We start from the raw sequence: 19378 nt of genomic DNA on the forward strand, positions 1-19378 counted from the left end.
AAATAAGAAATCAAATAGAGAGTGTGGTTGAAGTAAGTATAGTTTTGGAAGTAAAAAAGAATAGAAAATGAATTATTTATTATATAATAAAAAGTGTGGTTGGATATAGCCTAATAAAGAAGTTAAAATGGGTCAAGGAGCATTCAATTGTTCAATTGTAAATAAAATAATTTTTATTCGTGATTATTATTATAGAAAATAAATAATGTTTATAAGTTAAAAAAAAGATCTTTAACACATGATAAAACATTTTCAAAATCTAATAAAGTAAATTATATCCTAACCATCGGGTTGCAATCGAACCGAGGCAAGTCTTTGAGCTCAGGCTCAAACTCGATTAACTTGAACTGAGCTTGAGCTTGGCTCGTGAAAAAGCTTGATGAGTTAAGCTCGAGCTTGAACTAAACACAGGATCGAGTTCGAGCTCATTAGGTTAACTCGAGCTCTAGCTCGATCTCGAGCTTGAATTTATGTTTAAAAAAAACCTAATAATCTGTTATGTAAATAATGAACAAATATAACTTTAAATTGAATATAATAATCAACAAATCCAACAATAAATTAGGTATTAATTGATTAATCTTCAAATCACAACATATCTTATTATCAATACATTTTAATGCAGAAAGTGCATTAAAGTTTTGCGTTTAGTTTCTCGTCATCTCAAAATCAAACTCAACAAAATTTAATGATATTGATAAGGGAAAATACTCTCAGGCCCATAATTACTCCAATACCCCATAAATATAACCATTGGCAGCAGTGCCACGTGCCTACTGATGAGCTACTCCACTGACGTCATTCTACTCGGGTCTAGAGGAGACACGTGGCAGATGAGTATCACCACCCCAGCGAGCCTGTTACTAGGTGAGGATTCTCAGAATTCCTCGAGATCAACCATTCCACTGAGGATCATGGAGATGGGAATTATCCCAAACTCCTCGAAAGTGATTATGGAATCCATATCGGTAAGATCCCAGCTCTGTGAAGAATGGGATAAGGATCCCAGTAATTTGAAAGAAGATCTTTATCTTAGCAGGAAGATAAAAGGATGAGATTTGGCAACAAGTAGGGGATTTCGATCCTTATATTTTATTCTAAGCCTAAAATTGAGATACTAAAAAAAAACCTTTATTCATCTCGTAATCTGACTTGAACGTTGGAGTGATTCTGGGAGAGCAAGTCCCTGACTCCATTGCAGGTACTTGATCCGAAGACAAGAGAGAGAGGGTGATCGACCATCGCATCATCAATTGGTGCCTACCGTGGGGCTGACGTGTTTCTCTTTCTGTCTCTCTAATATGACTTGCTCACGATGGCGACTAGAAGGCAACAATCTCTGGCTGCTATAGGTAACCCTGCCTCAGAGCTGAACCATAACAATTTTTCGAGGAGCCCACTTGGGAGAGATCGGAGCCCAGATAATCCCCATCCCCTACCTGATCAAATCACACTTTTGAAGAACCAGGTTCAGCGCCTAACGGAGTTGTTTACTGGCTCTTGGACCACCAGCACCAGCAAGCCCATTATTCTCAAGCAGAAGGAAGGCATGAGCCCCCGATGGAGGAAGAATCTTGCCCGCACGAGGCGGACCCTTAGGGCGTGGGCGAGAAGATGGACACGGGGAGGCTGCAGAGTCCTTTAGCATGTTGTACGCGCAGCAGCAGCAGCAACAGGGAAGAAGGTTGTGTCAGCTGGAGATGGAGATTGCAGCCTTGAAGCTGAAGTAAGGGGAGTCTAGGGGGATGATGATAACTCAGCCCCTCAGCCTGGAGATCATGGTTGTTGTCCCGCCCGAGCGTCTTCGCATTCCGACTATCAAGCCCTATGCGGGGACTACCGACCTGATGGATCACCTAGACCTTTTTACCTCTCATATGATGGTGCAAGATGCCTCTGACGCAATGTGGTGTAAAGTCTTCCTGGAAACACTGGAAGGGCATGGGCGTGTCTAGTATTCAAACCTGACCCATCACTTAATAGCTAATTTTGGGCAACTTCGGGGCAGTTTCTTGGCCCATTTCGCTTCTCTTTGGAGGCATCGAAGGTCTACTATGGCCCTTGTTAGCCTGAAGTAGAACCAATGTGAATCTTTGAAGGATTTTGTCTCATGTTTTAATATGGAAGCTCTAAGCATTGAGAATTTCGACCATAGTGTCGCCATGGTAGCATTCTATAATGCCCTGAGGCCGGGTCCCTTCGCTCAGTCGTTAACCAAAACTCCCCCATTTACATTTACGAATATTTTAGGCAGGGCAACGAAGTACATCAATGCTGAGGAAGTTATGCAGGCAAAGAAAGCAGAGCATACCGAGAAAAATGAAAAAAAGAAGCATCCCGAAGAGCATAAGAATGAGGGCCGAAGGGAGGATCGAAATGAGAAGTATCGTCCTCGGTGGGAGTTGACTAGTTTCACTCATTTAAACACCCCAAGAGCAGAGATCCTTACCATTATCGAGGATAAGGACTATTTGAAGATACCCGACCAATGAGAGCACCATCTGACAAAAGGAGCCAGAGTAAGTATTGTCGCTTCCATCGAGATCGTGGTTATGATACGGATGAATGTCACTAGTTAAAGGAAGAGATCCAAGAACTTATTAATTGAGGTTTCTTGAGGAATTACGTGGCTAGGGAAGCGGATTCCCTAAAGAAGAAGGACCCGCATTCGCGATCATGGAGTTCCCTTCCCAGGAGGGACCGAGCAGATGACCGAGATCGAGCTCGGCATTTGCTCTGAAAGGAGAGACCACCGCAAGTGGAAGGAGATCATCATCCGCCCCTGGTATTTCATATGCTTGTCGCGGGGGAGGTCCCGGGAGCAAATGGCGATGAAGATGCAAGCAGTCGAACCTCGGGGTTGAAGAGGTCGAGGTAGGGGAAACAATCTCTTTTTTGGATAGTGACCTCCATGGTTACCCAAATCGAAATATCCGTTAGTAATAATAGTCGAACTTGGAAAGTGGGAGCTTCAGCGGATCCTCGTGAATCTGGGTAGTTCTTCGAAAATTTTATATAGACAAGTCTTCTTGGGTATGGGGTACCAGATAGAGCATCTAAGGTCGGCTCGGTTCCTCTTAGTGGGATTTGACGGGGAAGCTGTGTATTCAGATAGGGTCATTCAGCTTCTGCTAACCTTGAGAAAGGGTTCCCGAACCTCCCAAGTCATGCTGGATATCCTAGTAGTGGATGTTCCTGCGACTTATAACATGATTCTAGGAAGATTGGGCCTTAACGCACTTCGAGCCATTCTTAGCACATATCATATGATGGTAAAGTTCCATACGGCCAGTGGGATAGGCGAGGTGCAATGAGATTTACGCCTGGCCCGTGAATGTTACATGACCTCCATAGGCGTAGCAAGGAGCACAGAGATTTCAAGAGGGCAGATGAAAGAAAAATCGCCACAGGAAGAAGCTCCCAGTAAAAAAAAGGGACTCCCAAGGAGAGAATGAGGAAAGTCTCCCACAGGAGGTCAGTTTTCTATTGGAAGGGTTAGAAGATTAGAAGATGGCAGAACCAATGGACAAGCTGGAAAAGGTACCCTTAAGGGAGGATTACCCAGATCGGTGCATAAAGAAAAGTGTTGAGTTAAAAGACCCGTTAAGGGGTCAAATCTTAACCCTCATTTGGCAGTATGCAGACATCTTCACATGGACTGCCTAAGACATGTCGGGGGTTAATCCAGAGGTCATGACACAGGTTGGGAATACGTTCAGGTTTCCGACCTGTTAAACAGAAGAAGCGAAACTTCACCCCCAAAAGAGCCCGAGCGATTGACGCAAAAGTCGCAAAGTTAATGGAGGCGCAATACATTCGGGAGGTTGATTATCCGGAATGGTTGGTGAATATGGTGTTGGTACCCAAAGGATAGGGCAAGTGGAGGCTTTGCATTGACTTCACTGATCTTAACAAAGCTTGCCCGAAGGATAACTATCCTCTTCCTCAGATAGATGCCCTGATTGATCGGACCACTGGTTGTTTGCCTATGAATTTTCTGGATGCCTTTCAGGGGTACCACCAGATCCCACTACACCTCGAGGATCTGGAGAAGATAACATTCATCACCAATAAAGCAACCTACTGTTACATAGTAATGTTGTTCGGGTTGAAGAATGCGTGAGCCACTTACCAGCGCTTGGTGAATAAGCTGTTTCAACACCAGCTCGATCGAAATATGGAAGCTTATGTGGACGACATGCTGGTGAAGAGCCTTATTGCCGAACATCATCCCACAAATTTGGAAGAATGTTTTCAAACCCTTCGTAAGTTTCATGTAAAACTTAATCCTGTCAAATGTGCTTTTGGAGTTTCTGTAGGAAAGTTTCTGGGTTATATAGTTCATCACCGAGGGATTGAGGTGAACCCTGCAAAGGTCAAAGCCATTATGGATATGCCGACCCTGAGGAACATTAAGAAAGTGCAAAGCTTGACGGGGAGGATGACGGCTTTATGGAGATTCCTCTCTCGATTGGCGGAGAAGAGTCTTCCTTTCTATAAGGTCTTGTCGAAGGCAAAGAATTTTATCTGGGATGATGAATGTCATGAAGCTTTTAGTAAGTTGAAGTAACATCTGGCCTCGCCTCCAGTTCTCACCAAGCCACAACAAGGAGAACTGTTGTATCTTTATTTGGCGATAGTTGAAGAAGCCCTGAGTTCGGTGCTGGTTCGGGAAGAAGATAAAAGGCAGATGCCCGTTTACTATGCCAGTAAGCGGTTGACAGGAATGGAGGTTCGGTATTCTCCTATGGAGAAGTTAGCTTTTGCCTTAGTAGTCTCCGCGAGGAAACTTCGGTCATATTTTCAAGTTCATACCATTATTGTGCTTACGAACGAACATTTGAGGCAAGTTCTTAGCAAATCGGAGCTCTTAGGAAGGATGTTGAAATGGGCAATGGAGCGCACAACTTTTGATGTTGAATACGAGCTTTGGCCGACTATCAAGGCCTAGGCGTTGGCAGACTTCATCGTTGAATGGGTAGGATTCCAAGAAGCTTCGAAAAAAGATCAGAGGCCATGGATGTTGGCTGTAGATGGGAGCTCTGATGTTTTACACTTGTGATTAGTTTTGATGATGAATAACATCATTTGGTTTTAATCCCCAAGTATCGAGTCAAGTTTATGGTTTTCAACGAAAATCAATTTCAAGTACCCATGTGAATGAAAACTGAATGATCTATAATTTTTTCTAAGTCTGGAAGATTAGTACATTATAAGGAGACATATATGATAATGTTTTCTTTTTAAAAAACTATTTCCCGGTATTTCAATAGCTAACATTCATTGGTGTTAAAATGATTTTTAACGAATTTTTCAAGAAATATAAAGTGTATATCTTGAAGGTGGTAAAATCACAAAATCCTAAGTTTGTACTAAAATCCAAATTCTGCTTTCTTATTGTTATGGATTTTGATTTTTTAGATATTTTTATTGAATTCAAATGGGGGGTACTTTCTTATTTACATTTATGTATTAAAGTAAATGGAAGATAAAATATAAATAAAATAAAATAAAATGAGGACATTTACTTAAACTAAAGATATGTTGTGGATTGTATCATCAAAGCAATGAATTTTTATCTTGGCAAACTATCAACAGTTTGTTTCAAGATGTCGACAGTTGAATAGAAACTGTCGACAGTTTCAAACATTGCTCTCTGTATCTAAATGTCGACAGTTTCTGCATAAAAAATGTTGACAGTTCTTCAATATTGTCGACAGTTCTTCATCAAATGTCAATAGTTTATGTCCCAGACAGCTTCCAACGGCTAGATTCTCCACTGTTTAAGTCTTCAACGGCTATATTTTTGAATGAGCTCGAGATGCTCTATAAATAGAGATCAAATGGGTGATTCAAAGCAACCAAGAGATTACATTTCAAGCTTCCAAGTGCTTACTTTATTGTGTGCTTCATTGGTGATTTTATTTCTCTTCAAAAAGGCTTTGTGCTTATCTTTGTAAATTTATCTTCAAGCCTTGTTGTATTATTGAGAGAATTTGTAACTAAGAGTGATAACTGTTAGATCCTCTCTTATCTTGTACTACTTTGTAAAATTCCTAACTTGTTGTGCTAGAGGACTTACTTATTGAAGCAAGGGGTTGAAATACCTAGCTTAGTGTTAGAGGGCTTGCTTGGTTAAGCAAGTGGTTGTATCTTTCTAGCTTGTTGCTAGAGGGCCTATCCGGAGAGATAAGAGGTTTTTAGTGGATCGATTGCAAAATCCTTAGTGAGGAGCTAAGGTAGTGGATTAGGCTTGGTTTAAACCGAACCACTATATATCGTTGTGCCTCTTATTTGCTTGTGCTCTTTGTTTTATTTATTGTTCCAAGCATTTCATTAATCCTCACTTACACTAAAATCTCATTTTTCATCAAAAGGATTTTCAAATTTCAATCAAATTTTTAAAACAACATAATTCACCTTCTCTTGGTGTTGGTGTCATTGCTATTCAAACCTAACAATTGGTATCAAAGCCTTACTCCTTGTTTTTAGGTCTAACAACCTAATGAGGGATTCATAGCTCTTAAGGAAGGTTATCCTACTAATGTGGCACCTTATTTTGATGGTTCATACTATGATCATTGGAAAATAAAAATTTGTGTTTTCATGACATTCATTGATTGCTATTTGTGGAATATTATGAAAAAAGGTTTTGTTTCAAAACCAAAGTTGAAATTGGATGATCATGAAAAAAAAACGTGACGATGAAACCCATCAGATACCTCTATCCGAAGTGAGATAGCTGGGCTAGGACGATGGTAAGACGTTGGAGTAAGGACATAACCCTCCCTCGGGGAGGCAGACGGAAGCCTCTATGAAAGGCACACTTGTAGATGCAGAGGCGATATGTGACAGGGTGACATGCCTACATATGGGTGTTGAACTCAACCTTTCATTCTTTGGGAATGTGGTATTTTTCCTTGAACTATTGAATCTCCGTTTCACTCATCCATTGGCAGGGAATGGAAGCAGCAGGATGATTCTCCCACTTAACAAGCTCCACACCGGCCGTGTTAAGTTTTTCGGACCCAATAATCGCCATGGCAAGAAGTTGAAGAGAAAGCAAGGAAGATGCAGAAAGATAAGGGAATGCTCGCTGACACAACAATGGGGTGAAGCGGGAAAAAAGAGTTGGAAGAATAAGCGAACAGAAGGATAAGGGTCGCTTATGAAAGCCTTGAGAGTGGAGAACCAAAGGGCAGGTAATGGTGAGCATTAATTGCTTAGAGAGTGCGCGGCTCAAGATATGAAAGGTTTGGACAGCGTTTGGGGAATAGATATGGACATCGGGACAAATTGGTTACCGCACCCAACAGGCACACTCAAAAGGAATTGACACCTTAGCCCTTCGGACCCTCGTGAGGAAAGAGAGCTGGAACCTTCGGAGACTTTAACACTCATTGAGCCACCCAAGTAGAGAGGCTCGAGGAGTGGGGGGCAAGTGATAAGGGAAAATACCCTCGGGCCCATAATTACTCCAATGCCTGAAAATATAACCATTGGCAGCAGTACCACATGCCTACTGATGAGCTACTCCACTGATGTCATCATACTCGGGTCTAGAGGAGATGCGTGGCAGATGAGTATCACAACCCTAGATAGCCTGTTACTCGGGAAGGATTCTTCGAATTTCTCAGGATCAACCATCCCACCGAGAATCATGGAGATGAGAATTACCCCAAACTCCTCGGAAGTGATTATGGAATCTATATCGGTAAGATCCCAGCTCCGCGAAGAATGGGATAAGGTTCCCGGTAATTTGAAAGAAGATCCTTATCTTAGCAACAAATAGGGGATTTCAATCCTTATATTTTATTCTAAGCCTAAAATTGAAATATTAAAAAAAACACCTCTGTTCATCCCATAATCTGACTTGAACGTTGGAGTGATTTCGGGGGAGTAAGTCCCTGATTCCATTGCAGGTACTTGATCTGAAGACAGAGAGAGAGGGTGATCGGCCACCCCATCATCAAATATTATTATAATAATTTAAAATTTAATAAATTTATATTAAATAATATTTTTATAAAATTATGAATAAATTTATTAATATATTTATAAATAAGCTTATTCACAAGCTATTTAAGAATTTCTAATCGAGATTATTCGCGAGTCTTTAATTAAGTTAGCTCGCAAGCTAACAAACCAAGTTTTATTAAATTCAAGATCAACTCATTTATAAATCAAGTTTCAAAATTAAGTTTAAACTCGGGTCATTTACATTAATGAATGAATTTGAACGAGATTTTATTGAGTTGAACATCAAGTCGCTCACAAATGACTAGACTTATTTGCGACCCTATATAATAATCACATTACAATTTGAACATCTTAGTCTCAACTTTTACAATAATTCGATGGCTTTTATCATATGTCTCAAAACGAAACAACAATAATAATGACAACATGATCGTTGCGGTGGCAATTCGATGGTTCCCCTAATGGGCCAATGGGCTCTATTTTGGGCCTAAACTAGCATTGAATGTTAATAATGGGCTGGCTATTTCTTCTTGGTTGCTCCATCCATTGGGCTACTAGGTAACCCACCCCAACTAGCCCCAATCTTTATGGGATGTGTTTTATGGAGTCTCATTTATTAAATGCATATTAATTTTTTTTTAACATTACTCAAGTCAAAGAGTTCATTTCATGGATACTAAAAAAAAAAAAAAAAAAATGATTGCAAAACTAAATTGGTGACAAAAAAACAAAAAAACAAAAAAATAGATGGGTAGATGGGCAGCTGATGTGTGATGTTAGGATGGCCCCATTTGGCACAAGAAGATTGCAGGGTTGTCGATGATGAGACAGGGAGGAGGGAAAAGTTTTGCAATTTTTGATTTATCGAACATAGAAAGGGGCATTGGGCTTCATTGTGGCGGGAAAATGTCCGTACACTCTTTCCCTCTTCTATGTATGCCCTAAACTCGCATTCAGAGCCCTTTCAAATATCTCTCTCTCTCTCTCTCTGGCGATAAATTGCGTGCCCTAAGATGTATACAGTCACTGTCTACGATCGCTTGTCTTAGGATTGTAATCTGCCTTGCTGCGGATTCTAGGGTTTCTTAACCGTAGAAGCAGCGCTCTGTTTCTAGGAATCTGGAGATCGTCAATCAGTGACGTGTTCGAGCTGTGAAGAACGATCGGTTTTGCTAGGCCGGATTGGGGGCTTGTGGAGGGGAACGGATCGGTCTTGAATTGTTTTTCCTTTCGGCGAAAATGGCTGATGCGCTCGAGGAGGAAGCTGAGCCCACGATTTCGATTCAGGAGTACCTCAAGGGCGTTGAGGAACAGGAATTGGTAACCAAATCCCGGCCCATTAGTGTTATGATTGTTACTATCCTTATTTATTATTTTGTTTTATTTCTGCATACGGTTGTTTAGTTTCTCTTATTTTCTGTGAGTTCGATTTGTTGATAATGAACGCTCTGGGAATGATAGATGCTTGCTTTCTATGACCAAGGGGCTCTTTGTTTGATTGCATTCGTTAAACGTAACTAAAGTAGGAGGAAATATGAGCCAGCACCGAAAAATGAAAGTTGCTTGATTTATTGTCTGTTGGACGAAGTCTTATGAATGTTCTGGTGGGGTCCCTTCTGCACTACGTTCTCACCGCCGCCCCCCCCCCCCCCCCCTCCCCCGGGCGAGAGTTTAAACTCGGTGGTTTTGTGATGGCTTGTGATTTTTTCCAGTCGGTAATGCTTACTTAACAAGAACTAACAAGACACCAGCGTTTTTATGTCAGTTTTTTGGATGAATGAATGCCTAATAAACTTTGTTATTGGATACAGCTCGCCTGAATAAAGCTTATGAACAATTCCGCTGAAGTCAACTTGCCTCCCAAATTACCTGGGAATGGTTAGATGGGTCCATTTCCTCAGATAATATCATATATTATTAGAAATTATATAATCAGACAAAACTATCTAGGCTTTTCTATATCTTTTGTAACTTCCAGTGTTGATCAAATTAGTGCTCTTTACAGGTGCGGTAATTTGTTGACTTCTGATTGCATTTTATGAAATTCAGAGAATGGAATAAAGTTGTTTAGATCAAAACAAAACATAGGAACATGCAGTGTCTTATTGTGAGAACATTTGACATTTAAGAATGTTTAAGTTGGTTTTCTTACTTGCATTTTTTCAATAATGGACCTTCAGGAATGACTTGTATATATATGATTCAGTTGTTTCTTTTGGTTTAATTGTGCATTAGATTTGCTTTATGTTTATGGAAGGCATAAATGTAGTTTGCACAATGGAGCTCTTGATGAGACTTGTGCATAAGGTGGACATTATTGTTGGGTCAACTAATACTATTCTGACAAAAATAAAAGAATTGTCCATATGCCAAATGCATTGAAATGAATTACAAGAAATTCTTTTGACTGCATAATTAAATAAGTGACAAAATTGGTGTAGAATGTATTTGGGTATAGCATATAAGGGTGAATATTGACAATTTATGAGGACAAAAATTTATGGGTTCACACAAACACTGGAAGTATTTATTATTACGATTATGAATTTGAAACACATACTTTACTGAATATTAGAAAGAGATAAGGGCATTATACTTGCCTAATTTTATATTTCAGGTATATTTTTATATACTATAACAATTGCAAGTCATAATGTCCATATTTGGCTAGGAAGCATGCATATATAGTGTGCTCACATCTTTTTGTGTTTTGGATATTGACATTCTTAGTACAAGCATTGTCACACATCACATGCACCTCCAATCAGTAACCTTTTTTTGTTTCTTACCTAGAATTCTTTAAAGGAGACACACTTTAACATTTGAGAAGTTTGAGGGGGTGATTGGCATCTTGCTGCAAGTTTAGATGAATTAAGGTTCAAGGATCAAAACAGAACCAATAATGATTCTTTTTTGTCTAGTGGTTTCTTTTTATTTATTTGAATTTTGAGCTGTGATGCTGTAATAACTTGACGTTATGGTGTTCTTATTTCCTTTTCCACTATCTCCATAGAAAAAAAAAAATTACCAATATTTTCATGTAATAAATATGAATGTGTTTGTTGTATAACAGATGAACAGTCATTGTTATACTCCTATTTATTTATTTATTGAGATGTATTTTTGATGCATTATATAAACTCTGTTCACTGTGTCTTTATCATGTTTATTTTTATTGATTTTTGAAGCCATCCATTGTGTCTGTTGTGTTTTTTCCATGCCTAGTGTCCATATTTCTCCTTTATTTAAGGTAAAAGATATAGCTTGCAAGTATTTGAATTGTTGATACTGTTACTTCTTCTGTATTCATATGATAAGTATGTGGTGAAGAATTTTGGAGCAGAGTGAGAAGTCAGGGGAGAAAATGTGGAATTGAAGGGAGAGAATGATTTTATTGCTTCTTCATGATCCAATACAAGTCCCAAAGGTCTCTTATATAGACCTGTACATCAACCAATCAACTAAAATAGGAGAATTGCTTCAAATCAGGAAGCTAACAACCCATAACCGTAACAAGCCTAACAGCTAGAATTTTATTTAGATTAAGTCAATTAACAGCAACCGATTTCAGACTAAGTCAAGCAACCAACTGTAAAGACTTGGTCAAATCCCACGTGCATGCCTTGCATACTTCGGCCACAATGACTGTATCAGTATGACTGTAATTGAAGTTATGTCATACATGTTTATGAGGAAACCTGCAAGTATGTTAGATTTTGTGCCATTTTTTGTTAATAACTTGGTCAGAAGGCTAAATTAAATTTAAATATTCAAGAAAAATCTGAATTGATGTTTGAATATGAATAATCTGTGATATCTATTCTTGGTTCCCTAATGAGTATGACAGGGAAAATGATACATAGAAAATGCTGAATGGGTGTTTTCATTCTCCTTCGAACCCATGCATTTATTTTTCCATGTGTACATATCATAAAGTTGAAGCCATATTCTTATGTCCCTAAGTAATGTTATTTATGATCGATCATTATGCAATTTGCAATACATTTCATTTTCACTATGTCCCATGTACATGTACCTGTGAATTGGATGCCTATGCAGCAAATCCAGTTGGATGCATATCCTATATCCTCAATTTGTCAGACACATAGACATGTAGTTGCACCTAGTATACATGTCCGAGTGCATCGAAAGTCAGGACATAGAGAATCTTTCTTTTCCCCTTTATCTCAAATTTGAAGGTGGCTTTATTATTGTGATTTTGTTTGTATTATCCCCTAAAATAGACAATAAAAACATATCTGCGACAGCCAATAATTCAAAATTAAGTTTGCATGGCTTAACATCCATGCCAGCATAGCTCTGTCTGAGTTGTGGACAAAATGTAGCTATTGTGTTATTTGGACTTCCTTATTTGTATTTTTTATGGAGTGCTTCTTGTTATGTGCCTATTTAAGGAAGCCGACTTGGTTTTGGGTGGTGATGAGGGGAAAGAGTGCACCTATACCAATGGTTATATGAAGAGGCAGGCAATTTTCTCCTGCTTGACCTGCATCCCAGATGGGAATGCTGGGATTTGCACTGCATGTAGCTTGTCTTGTCATGATGGCCATGAGGTATGCTTCTTTCTAATTACTATTCCTATATATATTTGATTAACCTATATCTATTCATATGTTGGTTAGTGTTATCTACAAGATGCATTCATAACCAAATTTTATTGCTTGCTTTATAGGACAAATTCTAGTGTTCCTACATTTTTGGTCCTTTTTTTGGATTTTCCCATGTTTTGAGTTATAATTTGTGCCTTTGTCATTTTATAGCTCTGACAAAAGTGATATATGGGCAATTTCCATATTGTTAATTGTTGGAAGCCCATTGGAGAAGAATGGGGATTAGTTGGATGGGTTTTTGTGCATGTTGCCTCAAGGATCCTTGCTCACTCATTCGAAATTAATCATCTGGATAAAATGTCTTCTTGATGGTGGTTGCCTATATATTGGTTCAATCCCCATGGTAGAGGCCCTATACAGCTTTTTTGGGCAACCGCTTCCTTTAGAGTTTAATTATTTTCTTTATCATGTTAATGATTTTGAGGCAGAAAATTCATAGGTAGTATGCAATAGTCTTATGACAGATGTGGTCATGGATAGAGGTAATATGGGATATGGTAGTCTTACAGTAGATGAAGCCATGGATACAGATGATTGGAGAATTCAAATACATGTGGCTGACTCTACCTGGTGGGATTAAGACTCATGATGATTACAATGATGATGATATCATGTTACTTGAGTATAATGACCTGCTTCCTGACTCCTGTTATATTGGTTGTGTTGTGAGTACTACATAATATGGTTTGTGGATTAGCTTGACAACCTACCTTTTATTTGTCCTTTACCTAATGATGTGTCATCACGGATTCAGTTCCTTTATTTTTTTGTTTTATTTGTCAAAAGAAAATTTTCATTTATATCTGCATGGTGTCATGCAATCTTGTAAACTTTTTGTGTTTCTATCTTGTTTTATGGTAATTACTCTTACTATTTGGAGCAAGATTTTGGAATTGTGGACGAAGAGGAACTTCAGGTGTGACTGTGGAAACTCTAAATTTGGGGAGTTCTTCTGCAAGCTTCTCCCAAACAAAGATGTAGAAAATCTGGAGAATGCATATAACCACAACTTCAAAGGTGTCTATTGCACCTGTGATCGCCCCTACCCTGATCCAGAAGCTGAAGAACAAGTAGAGATGATTCAATGCTGTATCTGTGAGGACTGGTTTCATGAAGAGCATATTGGTCTCATGTCATCTGATGAGGTTGGTTGAATATCTGTTGCAATGTTTCTCCTGAGGCATTCTCATTCATTTTTTTCTCCTATTTACTGGTTTAATGTTGTTTAATGACATGTTAGGGCCCACTTTTGGATATACCCGCTATCATAGGACATCCGAAAGAAGGTGCTTCCAAATTGGAACACATATACATACATATCCAAATACTTCATAATATAAACATGCTCATTTCTAATATGAGCGATAACCATTCTTACAACATTACTTAAGGCTTTTAAAGCCATACACTTCTCAAAATAAACAAAGGCACCATTAACATACAAAAGAAATAACCTTCGACACTAACCCTCTTCACAAGTCCCAAAAATCTTTAGGTCTGGCGAGATCTCTGTACACTATTAAACTCCACTTCAAGTCCTACTAGATTCCCCTTCTGCTATCAATTTTCCCTTACCTGGAATGACAACAAGCAAACAAGTGAGCCACAAAGCTCACCAGGCATAAGTATAGCAAAGGGAATAAGATAGATGGATCCTGAAGGCATGCGTAAGATAAGAGTTAATAGAAGACTTCTACCCGACATTTAGAACAAAGCTTTAGAACATGCCTTCTACATTATTAATGCCTCATTAATTGATATCTTTACTTAGCAACAAGGCACACATGCCCCTCATAGAGTGATATTTGCACAATTTAAATGTTGGCATATAACCCATTCTTTTCCATATGTGACTCATAGCACAAGAAGCTGCCAATTCATGCTCATGCAATTTTTATATAATGATAGAAATACATGCGCTACATTGGCCCTCTAGGCCTCCACACCCAAGACTAGCATGCATACATACATATATATATATATATCATAATTCATCAGCCACCATAGTGGTAAGAGCATCACCTGCCGAGTTTATGGTCACCTCACCCGCGCTAGGCGCTCAATGGGATATCCCGTCTCACACTTGTTGAATTTAGCCGCCCCACCAAAATAATAATAAGAGGCGCAAAGGTAATGATAGCAATGCATCACCCATGATAAGAGATTTTCGTGGACATGCCACCCAAAAACATTACTTAACAGCTTCCCTAAACAAGCTCGTTATGGTTAGTATAGATTTAGGAAAGCCTTAATTGACTCAAAGTATATCCAAAGTATATCATATTATATATCAAATTAAAGCCCTCAAAGTCTAGTTTATGACATTTCAAACGGATCGCAATTCCGAGTTCTACATTAAAAGTTATGGTCAAAATAACACAACATGCGCAGTGCTGAAAAAAGTTGATTAGTCGACTTTTGGGAGGGAATAGTCGACTAAAGCTTAGTCGACTAAGGAAATGCTTAGTCGACTGATGAACCCCCATTAGTTGACTGATGAACCCCCATTAGTTGATTGGGCCGAGGCTGGCACCGAAAAAATGAGAAAACAGACTTCCGTTGAGTCGACTAAGCCCCAAAAATAGTCGACTTAACTCACACAAACACACAAAATGACCCCAAAACAATCACCACTAGCTTCCTAACCCACAAATGCCATTCCTTGAATGAAAAAATGGGGTGAACAAGCCCCATGGAGACCAAAAACAAAACTCCATGACCTCTTGAAGGACACATTTATTTTTGGAAAAAGATAGAGACAAGCCATTTAACTCAAGCTTCTAAAAACACCGCTTGGAGATTTGAAAGTATAAACTTGGTTACACATGAGAACATAATCTTGCATTAAAAGATAGAGAAGAGAAGATGAATGCTTGCCTTTAAATGGAGAAACTAAGAAGATGATGAAGACCCTCCACTTGAAGCTTTACTCTCCACCAAGAAAAGAGAAGAATGAATGAAGAAGAAGAAGAAGATGATGAAAAAAAAAGGAGAAGAAAGGAGAGGCTGCCGACAGCACCAAGAAAATGAGAGAGAGGAGAAGATGAATTGAAGGAGGAGCAAGAGGGCATGGCAAGCCCTCCCGCCAGCCACCTAACCCAACAACTTCACTCCTATTTTTCACATTTGCCCCTTACACTCACACACACAACACTACTTTATCATGCCCATTTTGGTCTTTTGCCTTTATTTCCATTTTCATATCCCATTTTTCTTTAATCACCACTTTTACTCACAATTCACACACATAATTATGCAAAGGCCCACACTTATTTATGGCCCAAGCCCACTCAAAAGCCATCCATGCTAGGCCCATGAAATTATTCAACCCATCACTTCCTTTGGGCTACAAACCCTTGGTCCAAGCCCACTTCATAACACATTTTATACTTTAATCGTACACACAAAAATAATTTACTTTCAAGAAAAATTTAACCAAAAACATTGTTATTTATTTAATTGCAACTAACAATTAAGGCTCACATGTCATGCTCTACACCACAATGCAAATATCATCTAAAGACCCATTAAATGGGTCGTTACACGACATGTTTCCCCACCAGTCATTTCAAAAATGGCATGGCCCTATTGGGAAAGTTGGCCAATAGTCATCTGTCTTGGTGGATTGGATGTCTGGCAGAAGGGGAAAGTTTATCAGGTGGATGATGACTTTATATTGGTCATGTTAACCCTCTGCTTTGTTTTTAAGATTTGTTAAGGAAAAGTGAAAGGCGGCAGAAACGAGATGATAGAATATTATTGGCTGCGATTACTTGGCCTGGCTCCTAAAGTGAAATGGTGCAATATATGCTTATTGTTCCTTTCCCCTCAACAAATCTATTAAGATAATAGCCTAATGGTTACAACTCACCCCTTCGGAGGTTTTAATCCATGCACAGCTAAAAGATGGTTGATTTTCAATTTATTACAATTAAAAATTTGCCTTGTTATGATGAGCCTTTTCTCTTGCTATTCTCATGAATAGACAGACGCATGTGTAAGTGGCATGGACTTGAGCCTTTTTCTTCTGTGTTCATATATTGATTCTTGTGCTTTTATTACATACAGATGCCAAGAGATGAGGAAGGGGAGCCTTTATATGAGGATTTTATTTGCCAGATCTGCTCAGCAGTTTGTTCTTTCTTGACGCTTTATCCTCAAACTATTTGGGCTGGTAATGCTACCCTTACAAATGCTTCCAAAGGAAAAGATGTGATGGAAGATACTCCTGCAGCTTGTGGACCCTTTGAGAAGCTTGAGAGTGGAACTTGTTCTTCTGAGACTTGCAAAGTTGATCATGCCCTGGCTACTAATTCTAATCTCTTATCTGTTGGGAATGGTGTTCTTGTTGGGGAGAACTCTGATAAAAGTACGGATCAAAATCAATGTATCCAGGGTGCTGGTCTAAGTAGCGGATGTCTTCTAGGAATTGATCTGGCTGTAGCTCCACCTGTTCTAGAGAAGAGCAAGCCAATGTTTCTTTCTAAAAACTGGAGAGAAGTCCTGTGCAATTGTGAAAAATGTGCAAACTACTACTCCCAAAAGGGCATCAGATTCTTGCTTGACAAGGAGGACTCAATTGCGGAGTATGAAAAAGTGGCAAAGCAGAAGAGGGATGAGAAGCTGCAGCAACAGGACGGCGTTGACCTAAATTTTCTCTCTAATCTTGGTCATGTGGAGAAAATAGAAATCCTGAGTGGCATTGCTGACATGAAGAATGAGATTCATGCTTTCTTGGTATGTGAGACTGGTTTCAAATTTGCAAAAGGCCAGGAAGCCAAATGCACGTAACTTTTATTTTCAGTTGATTTTCGAGTAGTTTCTCTTGATGATTACATCGATTTGATATAAACGTGTATTTTACAGGAGTCATTTGACGCTTCAAAGCCGATCACTTCTGCAGATGTCCACCAGGTGTTTGAGAATCTTGCCAGGAAACGCAAGCGAATGCAGTAAGTTATCCCAGGATCTTTCCTTTGATTACCGGTGGCACTCATTGAACTTACTCTTTCTTATTTATGGAGACGGTAGAGGTTCAGAAATACCCCAAAAGCGTGGTTTAGGTTCTGTAATTACTAATTAGTATGAGGGTGGTTTTGGATTGCTGTACTGGTATGGATAGTTGCAATTTGGAATTATGCATCTATTAGCATCAACAATCTTACTGGGCTTGTGTGCTATTCAACAGTGCTGGTTGAACTTTTTGATGGGTTTGTGTAGCAATCCAGTAGAGTTAAGGTTGCCTCTTGTTTTACTTTCTTGATAGCACCATTGGCCTTTACAAATATTCAAGGAGGTAAAGTAGGACTTGGTCTGCTGATGAAATATGAGGAATAATATTGGTTTGATGAAAAGATATCCACTCAATGACCATTTTGCTGTGCTTATCTCATACTTTGAGAAACTCTAAGGCGGGTTTGATTGGAAAAAGATAATTTTTTTTTTTAATTTCTTGAAAAATAATTTCCACTTCCCCCTAATTGTAATTTTTTATAAAAAATGGGTCAAAATATGTTTTAATATGTTGTATCATAATTTTTTTTTTTATTAAGCAATCAAACATGCAAGAGTAGAAAATTTTTCATTAGTGTGACATGTTTCATGAAAAATAATTTCAATCAATCACGTTTGATTGTTGCCTTTTCTTTTAGTCTACCTTTGGAATAAGCATTACTTTTTATAGGTAAATTTTAGATGATCTTTATGTTTTTTTTTTTTTTTTAAATGTCACTGATTTTTTTGATATTAATTACCATGCGATGCTTTCCCTTCTCGCATTAATTAACTGCAGTTAATATTGTAAAAATTCTCAAAATGTTGTTTCCTCTTTTTACTCTCTTCTAAAATAACAAAAATAAAAAAAAAGTAAAAAGAGAAATGAAAAGAGCTTCGCTATCATTGGTTGTTGGAGAGTGTTGTGATTGACTTTTAGGGTTTAGGGTTGTGACGTAGGATTTGTCCTTGTTGTGGTTGACTTTTAGGGTTGTGACGAATAATTTGTTCTTCTTCAACATATAAAGTCAGAAATAGTTGTTATTAAATATGTATTAAATTAAGATAAGATAATATCTCATATCATATATAGTTAATTTTGGAGAGCATCAAGTGCATTTGGGAAGGCCTTCATATTATGTGTAAAATATTTTTATATTTATTATATATTAAAAATAAGATAAATTACATCTCAAACATCTTAAAGTTTGGCCAAAAATAAAAAACACAAACACATCTTACATGAAAAAAAATAACAGGGAACTCTTCTGTTGTGAATATTTTGAGTAAATTAACTATTTTGTTTCATCTTGAAACATTGGCTTCTCTTTTTGCTTGCCTCCTCACTTGTTTTCCTACACACACAGACACAGTACTGATGATGGGTTCCTCACCTCTAGTGATAGTAGTATTAACTCTCCCTCCCTCACCTTTTCTCTCTTTAAGCTTCAATCGGACCTTCAATTTACAAAGAATGTGTCTGCAAATTGAACTCACCCCATGTAACGACGAAGAGAGAGAGAGAGACCTAAAATGATATGGAAGTGGGAGGACAGGAAGGCGCCTAGTAGATTGTAATATCTTGAGAGTTCAGAGAAAAGTAGTATATATCGAGGATAAGTAAGGAAGAAAACAATACTAATTGGATATCTTTTGCGCTGAATGTAGACAAAAAACTTTCGGATTAAACGTGCTTGAGCTAGAAAAGATAAAAAATGGGTAACTCTTGAGAAGTTTACGTAAACTCATCAAGATAAGTTGTTCTTGTCATTTCT

The 19378-nt window shown here is 38.4% G+C and overlaps 1 protein-coding gene across 1 annotated transcript; it reads left to right on the forward strand.

Annotated features, from left to right (window-relative positions):
- Positions 1-8848: 8848 nt before the first annotated feature.
- Positions 8849-17865, forward strand: LOC127813204 (uncharacterized). The gene is made up of 5 exons (XM_052354036.1): positions 8849-9300; positions 12396-12554; positions 13496-13756; positions 16680-17348; positions 17478-17865. The coding sequence occupies exons 1-5, from the start codon at positions 9220-9222 to the stop codon at positions 17565-17567; spliced, it is 1260 nt and encodes a 419-aa protein (XP_052209996.1). The 5' UTR covers positions 8849-9219; the 3' UTR covers positions 17568-17865.
- Positions 17866-19378: the final 1513 nt, after the last annotated feature.

Source organism: Diospyros lotus, chromosome 11 (genome assembly GCF_014633365.1).
Source record: "Diospyros lotus cultivar Yz01 chromosome 11, ASM1463336v1, whole genome shotgun sequence".
Classification (NCBI taxonomy): Eukaryota; Viridiplantae; Streptophyta; class Magnoliopsida; order Ericales; family Ebenaceae; genus Diospyros; species Diospyros lotus.